This window comes from Lepidochelys kempii, chromosome 1, assembly GCF_965140265.1.
Source record: "Lepidochelys kempii isolate rLepKem1 chromosome 1, rLepKem1.hap2, whole genome shotgun sequence".
Taxonomy (NCBI): Eukaryota; Metazoa; Chordata; order Testudines; family Cheloniidae; genus Lepidochelys; species Lepidochelys kempii.
The window spans coordinates 150,127,866-150,143,999 of NC_133256.1; the positions used below are offsets into that span (position 1 = coordinate 150,127,866).

General features: G+C 42.1%; 1 protein-coding gene across 3 annotated transcripts in view; it reads right to left on the bottom strand.

The window, feature by feature from the left end:
* CFAP47 (cilia and flagella associated protein 47) overlaps positions 1 to 16,134 on the bottom strand; it is a 636,073-nt gene that overhangs the window by 517,581 nt on the left and 102,358 nt on the right. For all 3 annotated transcript variants that reach the window (XM_073358068.1, XM_073358073.1, XM_073358080.1), the window contains 2 exons: positions 14,769 to 14,964; positions 12,615 to 12,824 (listed from right to left, as the gene is read on the bottom strand). In XM_073358068.1, coding sequence (XP_073214169.1) covers positions 12,615 to 12,824; positions 14,769 to 14,964 — 406 coding nt within the window. The remainder of the gene's footprint in view (positions 1 to 12,614; positions 12,825 to 14,768; positions 14,965 to 16,134) is intronic.

Genomic DNA, 16,134 nt, shown 5'->3' on the forward strand with positions numbered 1-16,134 from the left:
AAAGTAAACAGAGTAGAAAATATGTACCCTTAGATAATAAAACAAGAACAAGGGCATCACAGTTGCTGATAATTCCATCATTAAAATGCAAGTTTTAAAGCTAGACAATATAGGTCAAATCCTATTAACTACACCAAGCCGAACACTATGGGTTTGGTACAAGAAAGGACTACTCACACCAACCTCTGTAATCTGCTCCCCAGAGACTAGCCGTGGAGTCAATCTGCAACCACTACTACAACACAAGGTCTACAGTAAACCCTGGCAGCTCCTGTGTTCCACCTCTGTAAAAGTAAGGCAGGTGGATCTGTCAGGTGCCCGCACCCAGAGCAGTGAATGAACACCAGCAGAGCACAGCAGCACTGCACCTACAGATGTCAGGCTACAGCTGGGCAAATAACTGGTATTTTCTGTTTGGTGGCCAAACTGAAAAAGTCTGGAAGAAAGGATTATTTTGGTTCGACCTGAAATGAAAATTTGTTGGTATCTCACCAAACAGAATAACTGGAAAAAAGTTGTTTAGGCTCAAATGCAATATTTTATTTGACCAAAAATGAAATGTTGCATTTCACTTTGGGGTGTTTTGGGGCCTCCTCCTCTTTTATGGAGTGTGTAGTTAAATCTAACTACATTTCAAAATGAAACATTGTAAAATGAAAAGTCAAGAAGTGTTTCATATCAAAAATGTGAAAACAAAATAAACTTTTTCTGAATTTCACACACACACACACACACAATTTTTATTCAATCAAAACTATTTGCCAAATTTGACCAAATTCACAAACAGTTTCAGCTAACCCAAAACTGCACTTTTTGATGAACGAACTACTGGCTGAAGAAATTTTGCCCAGCTCTACTTCAGACCCTTTATGTGAGATCCTGGCATTTATTTCTCCCCTCCCACTATATATAGCAGAACTGCATTGGGTTCTATCTTCTGGCTCTTCCATGGTGAGGGAGGCCAAATTTACTGTTACGTTAGTCCTACTAAAGCATTTGTGTAGTCAAATAAATAAAATTTTAAAAAAGTGTAATGTGTATTAAAATTGGAGAGCCAGACCATCAACATGCAACATTCTTATTGATTTGTTTTTCAAGTATTGTAGTGATTTTTCCACAGTGAAGGATCTAGATTTGCAGCTAAGTGTGACACCCCTTCTATTTTCTAAATGCTTGGGCAAGATATTCTCATCTTTTCTACCTGCTTTTACTTGCATCAGCCCTGCAGAATAAGAAGTCTGTCAATCTGGTTAAGGGCAGTTAAAGAAGCAAATATTCAGATTATCAGTAAAAAAGAAAACTACAAATTAACTGGAAAGATGGGCTGTAAATTAAGGTAATCTTAGATAAATATTATTAGTGTAACTTCTCATGGTTCATTTAATTTAATCTACACAAATAGCAAATTGCCTTCTTAAAATACAACCATATTCCTTTACTTTAGAATTCAGGTTTATAGTCAGGGATAGTCTGATTTTACTACAAAACCTGCTTGCCATTGTGTGCCAAATCCACGCTGTGAAGCAGCTAGGTCCAAGAATGCCCAGCCACCATGACCTACTCTTATTTATGGCGCAAAGATTTATTATTTATTAAATCAGATTTCAGTCTTATACAAACTCGATATCAAAAGACACCGATCCAAACCTTAACATGAGTGTCCTTGACATGCACTTAGAAACACAACTACATAGGAGATGCAAAGTAAAAATTAACCAAAGCAGCAGCACTTCATCTCACCTTTCCACACGCCATTTCATCCACAGTCATGTAACCCTTATAGCCTAAAACTTCCCATTGTACTTTCACCACTAGACAAAAATCCCATCCTCAACTGCCTCAGCATTTCACCAATGGTCACCCCAATAGACTGGCTTTGCCGTGTACCCAGAAGATACAATTAACCTAACACTGACAAACCATCAAAACAGGTCCCTTGCCCCAACAGGGAAATGCACAAAAAGAATCGAATTTCCAGCTGCTTATCTTCTAATCACATTCCAAACACTAGATCAAGAGCTGGAGTTCAAGATCTTCGTGATTCAAACCTTTACAACAAATACTGTCTCTTTGGAGGTGGAAAAACAGAGAGGCTTTTTAATTCTGGTGGTACAATTCAAACAAATTAACACCTTTACAACAGCAATCGTTACAAATATTCACAATACACAATATTCCTTATGTGGTGTATAAGAGGTTACATACCAAATAATTATTCTCCAAATGTATTGCCTCCATTGACCCAAGCTGTGGGAATGCAATGGAACCCATTTCACAGCAGTGAGCTGCTGGGGGAGCAGGTCCCTCTGTTTCAGCATTCTAGACCTAAAGACTCAAGAGACAACCCAACACCTCACATGTACCTCAGTTCCTTTCTAAGATCACATTCCAGCAAAGCAATTTAGAGTTCACAAGTAGTCCCACCACTTCAGTGGAACTGTTCACATGCTTCACTACTTTGCTGGATCAAGGTTGAACCTCTGGGCACATCCTCTAAATCTCCCAAGCAGAGGCTGGATCAGAGTGAATGTGCAGAAGAGATACATTCGAACAGAAAGAGGTTATTTAACAAAACTCTTCATGACATTGCTTCTATTCATCCTCACTGTGAGAGCCTAACTAGCAATGACTGTGCTAAGTAGGTTAAGAGGTGACTTGATTATAGTCTATAAGTACCTACATGGGGAATACATATTTACTCTTCTATCTAGCAGAGAAACGTATAACACAATCCAATGGCTGCAAGGTGAAGCTATACAAATTCAGACCGGAAATAAGGCGCACATTTTTAACCATAAGACAAATTAACTGTTGGACTTGCTGGACAGCCACCAAACATTGCTCTTCCTCCTCATTCAGGCATTCAGCAGTCATGCTATGAGATACAGGGAGCTGAGTGCAGGTGCAAAGTGAGACCTTGGTTCTGACTGAGTAAATTGGGAATGGGGAGAAAGGGGTATGGGAGGCTGAATAGACAGTGTGAGAACATCGGAGAACCAGCACTGCCTTGGCCATGCTGGGGAAATGAGAATGAGCTTAGCCTGATCCGCCTTGAGCTGGAGGATGACCTGAGGGATGATCAGGATCTGGGAAAAGGTGTTGAGGACAGCTGACTGCCAGCTGAGGTGGAAACTGTCGGACAGGGAGCCTGGACTGAGGCCCTCCTCGAGAGCAGAACAGATGACATTGCCTGTTGTCCCTTGTAGCAAATAGGTCAATCATCGGGATGACCCAAGCTGTGAAGATGACCGGTAGGACATTTGTCTTCAGAGACCACTCGTGACTCATGGAAATGCCTGCTGATGATTCTGAACCCTGGGTAAGTGAACAGCTATCAGAGTAATGCTCTCCTTGATGCAGAGCTGCCACAGCCTGATCACCTCTAGGCAGAGCAACCTGGAGTGTGTGCCCCCTAGTTTGGTCACACAATACACCACAGTTGTATTGTCAGTAAATACGTGAACCAATGAGTCTTTGATACGGTACCGAAAAGTGCGACATGCATTGTAGATGGCCCAAAGCTCCAGCATGTTGATATGGAGCAAGACCTCATGCGCCAACCACAGTCCCTGCACTTTCAGTGACCCCAGATATGCCCCTCTACCCATCATGGAGGGTAACAACTGATCTGGTTGGCAAAGGCTGCCAAAGGCAATGCCTTATTAAACAATCTCTGGATGCTTCCATCACAGCAAGGAGTCCAGGACCAGTGGAAGAAGATGAACCAGTCTGTCTAGAGATTGAAGGGTAGGATGGTAAATCATCTAGAGCCACATTCTAGAGGGGACGTAGGCGCAACCTTTCTAACTGGACCATCTGCATGCAAGAGTTTCAGACAACTCCAAACAGTTGTGGAAGGCTCAGTCTGCAGACTGAGGTGGCAAATTATCTTAAAATGGTTGGTCGGCAAAAATAGTTTCAACATCACAGAATCTAATGAGGCCCCAATGAACTCTATTTTTCAGTGGGAGCCAAAGTTGACTTCCTAGTGTTTAGAATGAGAGCTAGACAGTCAAGCAAGTGCAGCATGTTTGCTGATGTGGGCAAGAACTTGCTCTCTAGCGCTGCCCCTCAGAAACCAGTCATCCAGATATGGAAAGATGTGAATTTCCTTCTTCCTAACATACACCATAACAATGACCACACATCTGGTAAAAACCCAGGGGGCAGAAGAGGGGCTGAATGGAAGCACTACATACTAAAAGTGGCACTCTGACATGATGAATTGAAGGAACTTTCTGTGGCTTGACAAAACCACCACATTAAAATAGGCATCCTTAAGATCCAGAGCAGCAAACCAGTTGTTCCGAGAAAACATAGGGAGAATAGTCAACAGTGACCGTTCAGAACCTCATATATCTGATATGTTTGTTGAGACTGCAAAGATTGAGATGCTTCTTACCCCTCCCTTGGATTTGGGTACCAAGAAGTACCAGGAATAGAAGCTGTGACCCCGACGTTACAGTGGAACCTCTTCCATCACTCCCAAAGCCAATAGAAAGTGGACCTGCTTGAGCAGTATCTCATGACGGGGTCCCTGAAGAGGCGTAGGGAGGATATGTGGAGAGGAACTGCATGGCATAACCCAGTCTGACGGTGCCTAGGTCCCAGCTGTCAGTCGCGATAGCCCTGAGCATTATGAAAGCGGGACAGTCTGTCCCAAAAGGGGAGACATGAGGATAAAGGAGCAATGACTAGAACAGTGCTCTGGTCCAAGGAGTCAAAATGGGCTCTTGGATGATGCAGGGGAGCATGTGTGGACTGGTCAAACCCCGAGCTTTCTCCTATGGTATCTATCCCTCTTTCTGGGGTAGCCCTGTTGCATCGAAAGAGGGAAAGGCTGGCCAGAGATGCACTATGGACAATACTACTGCTGCTGTTAAATGCTGTAGTGGCGCCTCTGCACCACCAGCGTGTACAGCCCCAAGGACTGCAAGGTAGCCCTAGAGTCCTTGAAGGAGCACAGCATTTCATCAGTTTTGTCCAAAAACAGCATTTGGCCATTAAAGGACAAATCTTCAATGGCTTGCTGGACATAGGAAGCAATGCCCAATATCTGCGGCCAGGAAGTCCGCCTCATGGTGACCGGAGAGGCCATCACTCTGGCCGAGGTGTCTGTGCCATTAAGTGCGGACTGCAAGGACATCTTAGCCACCAAGCAGCCCTCAGTGACAAATGCCCAAAATTCTTTTCATGAGGCCTCAGGCAGCTGGTCTGCAAACTCTGACATAGTGGTAGAATTAAATTGTATTTGGACAGGAAGGCTTGCTGATTAGTAATTCACATGTGTAAGGTAGAAGAGGTGTAAATCTTCCTGCCCATGAGCTCCAATTATTTAAAGTCCCTATTCTTGGGTGTGGACTTAAACCTGCCCTGCCAGGCTCTGTCATTCGTCGCAGTTACAACTACAGAATTTAGGCCTGGATGGGAGTAAAACCCCTCAAATCTCTGCACAGGAACAAAAGAACATTTTTCCATGTGCTTAGCTGCAGGCAGTAACAAGACAACTGTGCTCCAGAGAGCCTTAACTGATTCAAGGAGCACACCGCTAGTAGGGAGGGCGACTCTCCCAGGGAAGATGGCTGCAGGATATCCACTAATTTGTAGGTGTTCTCTTGCAAGAACTTCGCTTGGATATCAAGAGATTCAGCTACACACTGCAAAAGGTCTCGTTATGCCTAGTTGGCAGCCAGTATCAAGTGGAGTGCCCTTAGGGTCAGTTCTTGGGCCGGTTTTGTTCAATATCTTCATAAATGATCTGGAGGATGGTGTGGATTGCACCCTCAGCAAGTTCCCAGATGACACTCAACTGGGAGGAGAGGTAGATACGCTGGAGGGTAGGGACAGGATACAGAGGGACCTAGACAAATTAGAGGATTGGGCCAAAAGAAATCTGATGAGGTTCAACAAGGACAAGTGCAGAGCCCTGCACTTAGGAAGGAAGAATCCCATGCGCTGCTACAGACTAGGGGCTGAATGGCTAGGCAGCAGTTCTGCAGAAAAGGACCTAGGGGTTACAGTGGATGAGAAGCTGGATATGAGTCAGCAGTGTGCCCTTGTTGCCAAGAAGGCCAATGGCATTTTGGGATGTATAAGTAGGGGCATTGCCAGCAGGTCGAGGGACGTGATCGTTCCCCTCTATTCGACATTGGTGAGGCCTCATCTGGAGTACTGTGTCCAGTTTTGGGCCCCACACTACAAGAAGGATGTGGAAAAATTGGAAAACGTCCAGCGGAGGGCAACAAAAATGACTAGGGGACTGGAACATATGACTTATGAGGAGAGGCTGAGGGAACTGGCATTGTTTAGCCTGCAGAAGAGAAGAATGAGGGGGGATTTAATAGCTGCTTTCAACTACCTGAAAGGGGGTTCCAAAGAGGATGAATTTAGACTGTTCTCAGTGGTAGCAGATGACAGAACGAGGAGTAATGGTCTCAAGTTGCAGTGGGGGAGGTTTAGGTTGGATATTAGGAAAAACTTTTTCACTAAGAGGGTGGTGAAACACTGGAATGGGTTACCTAGGGAGGTGGTGGAATCTCCTTCCTTAGAAGTTTTTAAGGTCAGGCTTGACAAAGCCCTGGCTGAGATGATTTAGTTGGGGATTGGTCCTGCTTTGAGCAGGGGGTTGGACTAGATGACCTCCTGAGGTCCCTTCCAACCCTGATATTCTATGATTCTATGCCTTAAAATCCTCTGGTATTGAAGGGATGATCCAAGCATCACAGAATTATCCAGAGAGGACGATGAGGACCTTAACTAAGCTGAAGCCAGATCCAGTTGCAGGGCTGATGGACCCAGATGGGACTCTGAAGACTCTGCCTGGAGGCTTGGGGAGGATCGACGGTCACCACTGCAGACCTGGCCAGTGATCTCGCCTTCAAGCAAGACGAAGAGGAGGACCTCCACAACTGAGGAGCATCCCACAGATTCCCTGGAGGCCAATGACCTGGATAAGGCATTGGTGGCCAGTAGGCACTGGGTCCAGAGTCTCCATCCCAACCAGAAGACGAGTATTAATCCAGGTATCCGTAATGGTCCATCAGCAACCCTCGATCCAGGTTGGGCGATGAAGAGTGGAAGGATGATGACCCCAATTCTGACATTGATGTAGCCAATTACTTCATTTTATCATTCATTTATTGTGTGATGTTATGATTAACATGCTATCTCATATATAATCATTGTATGCTAAATAGATTTAAGTTGTAGAATTTTAAAAGTATCAGAGGGGATAAGTATACATTAGATATCTAAGTAAGTAGGGCTGAAACACAAGACCTACAGGCTGAGGCCTCTAAAATGTCAGCTTAGCCATACTAGGCCATAGATGTAAGAAATACTTGACATACGTAAGTAACCAAAGAATGTCCCTATCCCACAGGATCATAGGAAAAAATGTGCCAATGGGTGGTTTTGCAAAAAAATAACTAAGAGTTATTTTTTGCTTACAAGATACCCAGTAGTCACATGTTTCTAACACATGCCATAACTGCAGAGTGCACCATGTGCATAAATGCTAATGAGGTATAGTCAGAATCACATTATAAAAAGAGGGTGCCCAGATTGGGAAAGTTTAGCTCCCTATTGGAAGCTCCAGCAGGAACCACCCCTCTACTGATGATCAATTGGCAAGGCAGCCATCAGACCTTAAGAATATCATTAAGGATGTGAGTATAACTACATTTGTAACTTGTGCATTAGTCTTTATAAAAATTCTATAGGCATAGGAAATCTTAACTTTAATTGTAACTTTAATAAAACTTGTAAAACACATTAGACATTGTATTTGTAAATGTATGAGTCATCACTATCCTTGGTCTTTGTGTTCCCAGAAACAAGTAGCAGGGGTGATTTTCACTCTGTTGAGCTTGAAACTGTAGTCACCAGAGCTGAACCCACGGTGGCATAACACCACATTACAAAATTCACGTTAAATAAAATAAAAGGCTGTACCAAGGAGCCTCAGGATCCCAGAGATAAGGGTGGAATGAGACCAGAGAGAGAAAGTAACCAGTCTGGCTCGTCCATCAACCAGAATGAGGCAGGAGGCAGCATTGCCAATGGAAGTGGTACCATCAGTATTGAGCACGCCCATTCCGGTGTTGGATGGTGTTGGCCGTGAAGTCAGCAGCAGTACCAGAGTGTCTGAGGGTACTGATATCAAGGGCAGCAAAAGTTGCCACAGAAGCATTTATGGTGCCTACTGTAGCAGTGCCAAGGAGATTCCCGGTGCGGGGGTTCCCCATATGGATCCCAGTACCAGCCCTGCTTTCACAACCTGTGGAAGGGCAATATTGGGGTGCGGTGCCAAGAGACCCGAGGATTCAGCATCTTGTTCAATTGATAGAGCTATAGATGATGCAGCCCTGGCAAAGTCCTGAACCAAAGGAGAGGTTGGGACCAAGAGGCAAAGGAGATCTGTACCTGCCTGATACGCTGCTGAGGTGGAAACAATCGGTACTGGCATCTCCCTCATTGGTGCCACACTCAACAGATGCCCAGAGGCTGCAACTAGAGTCAACAGTACAGGATTTTGAACCTCCCTACTCAGTACCAAGGAAGGGTTAGAGGTACCCATGCCATCCTGCGCACCGCTACCAACTCCATGCCAGTTCATGCTTTTCCTCAAGGAAGCATAAGAGTCACCCCAAGACCAAGAGCAGTCTCAATTGAGCCTATGCAATCTCTTCTTCAGCACAGTTGACAGGGAATGGCTCCTCCATTTCTTCAGAGAGGCACCTGCTCTGATATGTGCAGCAGCAGCACTCCCGGAACCCGAAGCACTGTGTGTGGGGTCACCGTGGGGGATTGCTCTGCCACACGAAGGACAACGTTTAAATCCCCGTGAGGGCATCACTGAGAAAACAAACTACTACAACTAACACCAATGGTACTACTAACTATATACAACAAGGGGAAAAAACTAAACTAGTTGAGAGGTTATGAGATTAAGACCACGCAGAGCTCCGACTCAGCCATAGACAGTACGAAGGAACTGAAGGAAGGCCGGGGTTGTGCCGCCACGTACAGCTAGGAGAGGGGCTATGGCCACGAGGTGCGAGCGTCACCCCCTAGAAGTACTGCTAGGCAAATTTCTCCAGCTCCAGTGCACTGGGTGTGCAAATACCTAAGTGCAATACGCGTCTGCACCTACTCAAAGAAGATTACTTTAATGCCAGCTTTTTATTGAATTTGTTTTTTTAATTAAATTCCTCTTCAAGTGAATGGTGGTATTCCCTCTTTCATTTTAATGGCAGTACAGATAAAAGTTTATTGCGCACTAAAATGGTTTATCCCTCCATAACAAGGTTTGATAAGCTGCTATTGTATCATATAAAGAGAGTTATTGAAACTAACTACTGTGCCTGCTGAGCGGCTAGTTTTCAAGCCTCAAAATTCTATTGTTTTGTATTACCCTTTCCTACTAATTACTGAAAGGTTTACAAAGAAACCACATCCCAAATCACAGTTTATCTTAGAAGTAAATAAAATGGGTCTACAAAAAAAAGGGAAGAGACATAGTGGAGTTACACTGATATAGTTCAAGAAACAGAATTTAAAAATTCCAACCACTACCTCTCTAATTACTTAAGTATTCATACAATTCTTGCATAAAAATATTATAAATATTTAGTTTTATATTTAGGGCAACCTAATACCATGTTGTAGCCTCATAAGATTTGAAAAGACAAAATGTTTAACCCTGAAAATTGAGATCACAGTAGAAATAGTGACAGGCAAAGAATTAAGGTAGTGCTTATCTGCTTTTTGCACCATTCTAATTCTAAGATATATTCAGTCTTTTGTGCAACATATTATACTGCAATACAAAGTATCAGACACTTCTGGTAGAAGTGATGGCTGTTAGAAAAACCACCTTCCAGAAGCACATTGCTAAAGGCTCAAATGGTAGTCCCATAAATTTAGACGAGATCAGGTTCAAGTCCCAAAGGCAGACAGGTTCTCTTAATTGAGAGTACAACATTTCCAAGTCTTTAAGTAATCTGATTGTCATGTCACTTGAAAAAACAGACTGTTATCCACGAGGGTGTCAAGCTAGTATTGCTGCCAGGTGAACCTTGACAGAGGAAACTGCTATGCTTTGCTGTTTCAGGTACAGCAAATAGTCGCGCATATGTCGGATGGATGAATGAATGCATAGGAGAAACCCCTGTTTGCCAAGCCCAGACCGAAAACCATTTACATCTTGACAGGTAGGCGGCCCTGGTGGAGGGCTTTCTACTGTTGAGTAAGACCTGAAAAACTTGCTCCAAACAAGCCTCTTTTCTGGGATTTAGCCATTAAGCTTCCAGGCTGTTAAATGAAGGGAACGCAGGTTTGGATGGAGCAGCTGACTATGGTCTTGAGTGATCAAATTCAGATGCAACCGAAGTGAGACGGAGTCACCACTGAGAGGTCCAGTAGAGTAGAGAACCAGTGTTGGTGGGGCCATGCTGGGCTATTATAGGCCAGGCGTGATCCCACTTAGAATCATAGAATCTCAGGGTTGGAAGGGACCCCTGAAGGTCATCTAGTCCAACCCCCTGCTCGAAGCAGGACCAATTCCCAGTTAAATCATCCCAGCCAGGGCTTTGTCAAGCCTGACTTTAAAAACTTCTAAGGAAGGAGATTCCACCACCTCCCTAGGTAACCCATTCCAGTGTTTCACCACCCTCTTAGTGAAAAAGTTTTTCCTAATATCCAATCTAAACCTCCCCCACTGCAACTTGAGACCATTACTCCTCGTTCTGTCATCTGCTACCATTGAGAACAGTCTAGAGCCATCCTCTTTGGAACCCCCTTTCAGGTAGTTGAAAGCAGCTATCAAATCCCCCTTCATTCTTCTCTTCTGCAGGCTAAACAATCCCAGCTCCCTCAGCCTCTCCTCATAAGTCATGTGTTCTAGACCCCTAATCATTTTTGTTGCCCTTCGCTGGACTCTCTCCAATTTATCCACATCCTTCTTGTAGAGTGGGGCCCAAAACTGGACACAGTACTCCAGATGAGGCCTCACCAATGTCGAATAGAGGGGAACGATCACGTCCCTCGACCTGCTGGCAATGCCCCTACTTATACATCCCAAAATGCCATTGGCCTTCTTGGCAACAAGGGCACACTGCTGACTCATATCCAGCTTCTCGTCCACTGTCACCCCTAGGTCCTTTTCCGCACAACTGCTGCCTAGCCATTCGGTCCCTAGTCTGTAGCTGTGCATTGGATTCTTCCATCCTAAGTGCAGGACCCTGCACTTATCCTTATTGAACCTCATCAGATTTCTTGATCTTGATCTTTAGAAGCACTCTGTGTAGGAGTGGGATTGGGGGAAAAACATAATAAAGCTTCCTGTTCAGGGGAGCAGGAAGGTGTCTGTGATGGAACCTGGATGTAGGGAGTATTTAACAAAAATTGGCAAGTTATACTGCAAGAAATTTAAAACAAAAAGCAATGCTAACATTTGGGGGTGGGGGAGAAGGGCAAGGGGAAGGGAAGATTTATCACATTGGCTTCCTGATCCTGAACCTTAACTGTGATCTGACTGATTTCACATCCTACACTGTAAAGTTAGCATAGGACTACTAGGAACCCTAGTGAACTAGCTTTATGCAAAAGATGTGAATAGAAACTTCAGACAGATTCTGTCTCCTACTTCCTTTTCTGTGTGCATGGAGGAGGGGTGGAAGCAGCATCTAGAAACTCAGCAGGATTGGTGAATGTGGTAGTCCTTTCCTGAAAGCCTCCTAAAGAACTGCAGAGCAGAAAGAAGGATCACCAGCTCTCTCTGATGCCAGGAGGAGCCATGGAATGGGAGGAGGGACTTCCTAGCACCAGGACAGAAAGACAGGTCCTGCCCCACACCCAGGAACATTATATAGTAGAGATGGGGTTCAAAAGAAAGATGATTTCATGGAGGTTTAGGTTCAAGACAAACTCAAGCCACCTTAAAATCCAACCAGGATTGGGTTGTTGCCAACTGCTGCAGACCATTAGCCACACAAAACAAGCGCTGCAAGGTTCATGCAGCTCTACAGTCAGAAACATTTCGTTCTTTAAATAGACCTCTAAAGGTTTATTCCATTGTATTGTATGAATTATGCATTAAAATGATGATATACTAGGTTAATAAGGAACTTGCATTCTGGAAGACTGCAAAGCACTTTACAAACCTGAATTGATAGGAGCACCATATTTCATGCTGATACTTCCTCCTATTCAACTGCACTATCATTTAAAATACAACACCAAAAAAATCTAATGGAGATGTTTTTAAAACAACAAAACAATTCGGACCAAAAATAGTAGGATTTGTTTACTCATTAGAACATGTCTCAAAGTGAATATGAGGGAGTAGAACAGAGAAAAACTGAGCAAAGTACAAGATTTTGAAATGATTTAAATCTTAAGGGCAAAGCTGAAAAGCATGGTTTGGAACTGGAATCCAGCTCAAAACAGAATGTATGTCTTCAGTTTACTTTCAGATGTGTTGGTTTATATTAGGGATTCCTTGTAATTTTTTTCCAGCTAGTTTATGTCATGAGGTTTGTGTCTTACACACTTCTCCCCAACATGGAGCGTACCCTTCCTTCCCCCAAATGAACTTAATTTAAATGCATTACCTGTTTTTTTCATCATCGATGAAGAATATGTTCCTTAAAAATGACACTGGCCTAGATGACCTGAAGCTGATATGACAAGCAAGTCCTACATTTGTCCCCTCTGGTGAGACTGCAATAACTTGGCCACTTGGAAACTGCACAGAAAGGGGATTAATCCTGTCACCATCTTCAAGTTCAAGCTCTGGAATTTCAACTTGTAGTGCTGATGGCCTGTGTTAAAAATCAATAATAATGATGTTTGTTCCCAAAGGGCAACAGTAACAAACTTGATTCACACATCTATCAAACTGCTTTTCGCAGCGCGATATATGAACCATGATCATAACAGATTTGTTTTTTAAATTATTGGTCAACTGAAACTAAATGAAAAATTATAAGTCCTTTAACATTTAACATGCCATTTTGTCTTTTACAAATGTACTGCAATTAGTTTTCTGTAGTGACCCATTGTAACTCAGCATTCTATGGAAGAACAGTTTTTACAGACCATTGTTATAACTAAGGCCTAAGTATTACTTTTATTTGTTTCCTTAAAAATCACCTATTGTTAAAGCTTTCCTCGATATTGATTAAATTGTATTAATGCTTACCAAATTGTTCTACTGTTCAAAACAGCTTTTACTTTATATCTATTTACACAAAATGGAATCTCCTGGATAGAGACATTTTGAAATACTTTCCCTGGTCACACTAATTTAGGCCCCATCCTGCAATCACATCTATGTGAGTGGATCCGCAGACCCATATGGAGTCCTGCTGGATCCAGTTGTGGTATTATTGACAACAGTCATCCAATAAATTACTATTTCTCAACAGAAATCCTAGGAAATTCACCCCACCTACATCAGCTGTAGGAAAATGGATGCAAGGTATTCATTCAGGTCTCTGATACTGCAATACTTAGTCTTATAAATGTGCCGCTAACTGCACTAGAAAATGAAATTTACCATTTAACTACAGAAAAAAATGTATTACAGGCAGAGGAAGTACAAGCTTCCTAACACTTCTCATACCGGTGCGCCTCAACTCTTGCCTGCAGAGCCTACTACTAGGGAAGGGAGCAATTCAAGTTGTGCCTAACATGCTAACAATGTCACCAACTCGCATTAGTTTTTGATATGTTAGCATCTATCCACTGGAAACTATGGTGAGACATACAATCATTTAACACAGGTAACAAAAACCTATCAGATGGTAACTTTAACCACGATTGCTTTGAGCTGTATTTGAACTAGTGCCTAAAATTTAAAAGCTCTGGATCATAGAATCATAGAATATCAGCGTTGGAAGGGACCTCAGGAGGTCATCTAGTCCATCCCCCATTACCAACCCCCAGGATACCATTACCAAGCCCTATTATTCAAAAATACTAAGCTGTACAACGCTATATGGTACAAAACCCATGATAAAGGACTCAGGGGGGCGTCTGTTAACCAAATATTGCACCAACTCTGGACTAATACATTTTGCTATAAAGTATAGAGATTAAAGGAAAGATTTTGTTTGTTTTCAAATCTTCAATTTAACAGAGTGATATTTGGAGATCTAAAAAAAATGAATAAAAAGGCACAATTATTAATAAATCTAACTTATAGACACTTTTAGATTAATGAATTATCAAGTTTGTTTTGTTGAAATATAATACAGCTATGCATAGATATTTAAATCATAGTACATCCAGTGTAACTCAACGATGTGTATAACAAAATCATAACCGTTTATGAGGATTTCCAATTAATTTGCCAGAGAAAAACAACAGCGACAATGTTTTCATCTAATCATGACACCAAAAAAAATAACAAGCTTATGATCTGAATCTCAGGCTGAAGTCACTGAGAAGCTCTCATAGCTGCTGCTTTTTTTGTCGTTCTGCTGTGCTTTTCAAAACAGTACAAAGAAAGTGTGACAATCTGACCTGCAATGAGGATGGACACATTCCTGGAGCAAAGAGCTAGTAGAGAAATGATACATCATGAGGATAGTTAACTATCACTATTTTCTGCTAAGTATGGCATTTTCCTCCATTGAGCAGACAGTGATATTAACACCAACCCACCCAGCAATTATCAAGTACCTCCTGCCGCGGAAAACAGAGGAAGCATGATAATTATGGTGTTTATGGAAAATTAATCTGGAATTTAAGTGAAGATTTACCTTGAGTAGTCTTTTGGAATAATATTGACATACGTCTCAGTTTTCATATCCAGAGGAACAGGCATCAATATCAAAAATGGGGGATCAAAGTTTATCTTAGGTGACTTGACAGTACCAGACAGAGTTAATAGTTTGCACTGAGATGGCTTATCATTCAGAAACACTGGCACTTCAGCTCCATATGTCCCAGGATAAGCTAGTGAAAAATGGAACAATCAAACAAATATACGAACATAATTAAAATAAATCATTTGAAGTAACAAACCTGACAAGAACTTTCTAATCAAGCATATTGCTTTTGTTTTCAAAATACAGTCTAACATGAAAACAAGCTGCTGTACTACATATACTGTCTACTAGATAAGTTAGGAAGAAAAAAATAGTTACAAGTGACTTGTCCTGGAAACTTGGAACCCATTTTTAATATTGTTTATTAGCAGTAAACTTTTTGAAATTCTGGCATTTCTTCAAAATTATTGAAAAATGAAATACTTGTTGCAGTTGATGAAACACCACAAAATGTGAAACCACGCATCTCTACCTGTACTGTCATGCAGTCAAAGTCCTATGTGACCTCTACGTCAACATAATAATGGGCTCCAATATCTTAAAATATAAATTCAACCTACCAGATTCCAAAGCCCTGTACTGTTTCCAACATAAAAATGCCTCTCACATCTCATCTTCAAATACACAAAAAAAACTTCGAGGGTGAAATTCCAAACCCAACAGAAATAAATGCCAAAACTTACATTAACGTCAATGAGGCCAGGATTTCATCCTATATATCTATTACATCCAAAATAATTAAATTTAAAAACCCCATTAAGTTCACAAAGTCAAACACTCATTTAGGAAATGTTAGATTTATGGTTGCCTTAACTTGGCCTCATTACCTGATCAGATACAAATTTTCCACGACCCCTGCGTCAATCAGTGCACAGGTTGGACAGCGCTCACTGAATAAACACTATTCAGTGTTTTTCTTTATCTTAATTACCCAGTGTGTCCCCCCATGCATTATTCACGTCATTCAAACTTTGTACTCAACACAGTTATTAATTTCCTCATAGCCTTTTTATGATGCTCTCATTATAGTATCTTAGTTCTTTAATGAATTTATTTTACAACACCCCAGAGAGGTAAGGACAATGAAGACCAAAATTGTCAAGTCTCCATTAATTTTGGGTGACAATTTGAGAAGCTTAGGGTTTAATTTTTCAGAGCACTCAGCATTATATAGCACTTTATATGTTCCAAGCACAGCTATGGAACATATACAGCTATGAGTGCTCAGTATTAGAGCTGGGTGAAATTTTGTTGGCAAATACTAAATTTACCAAAATATGCATTTTTCAGGGCACCA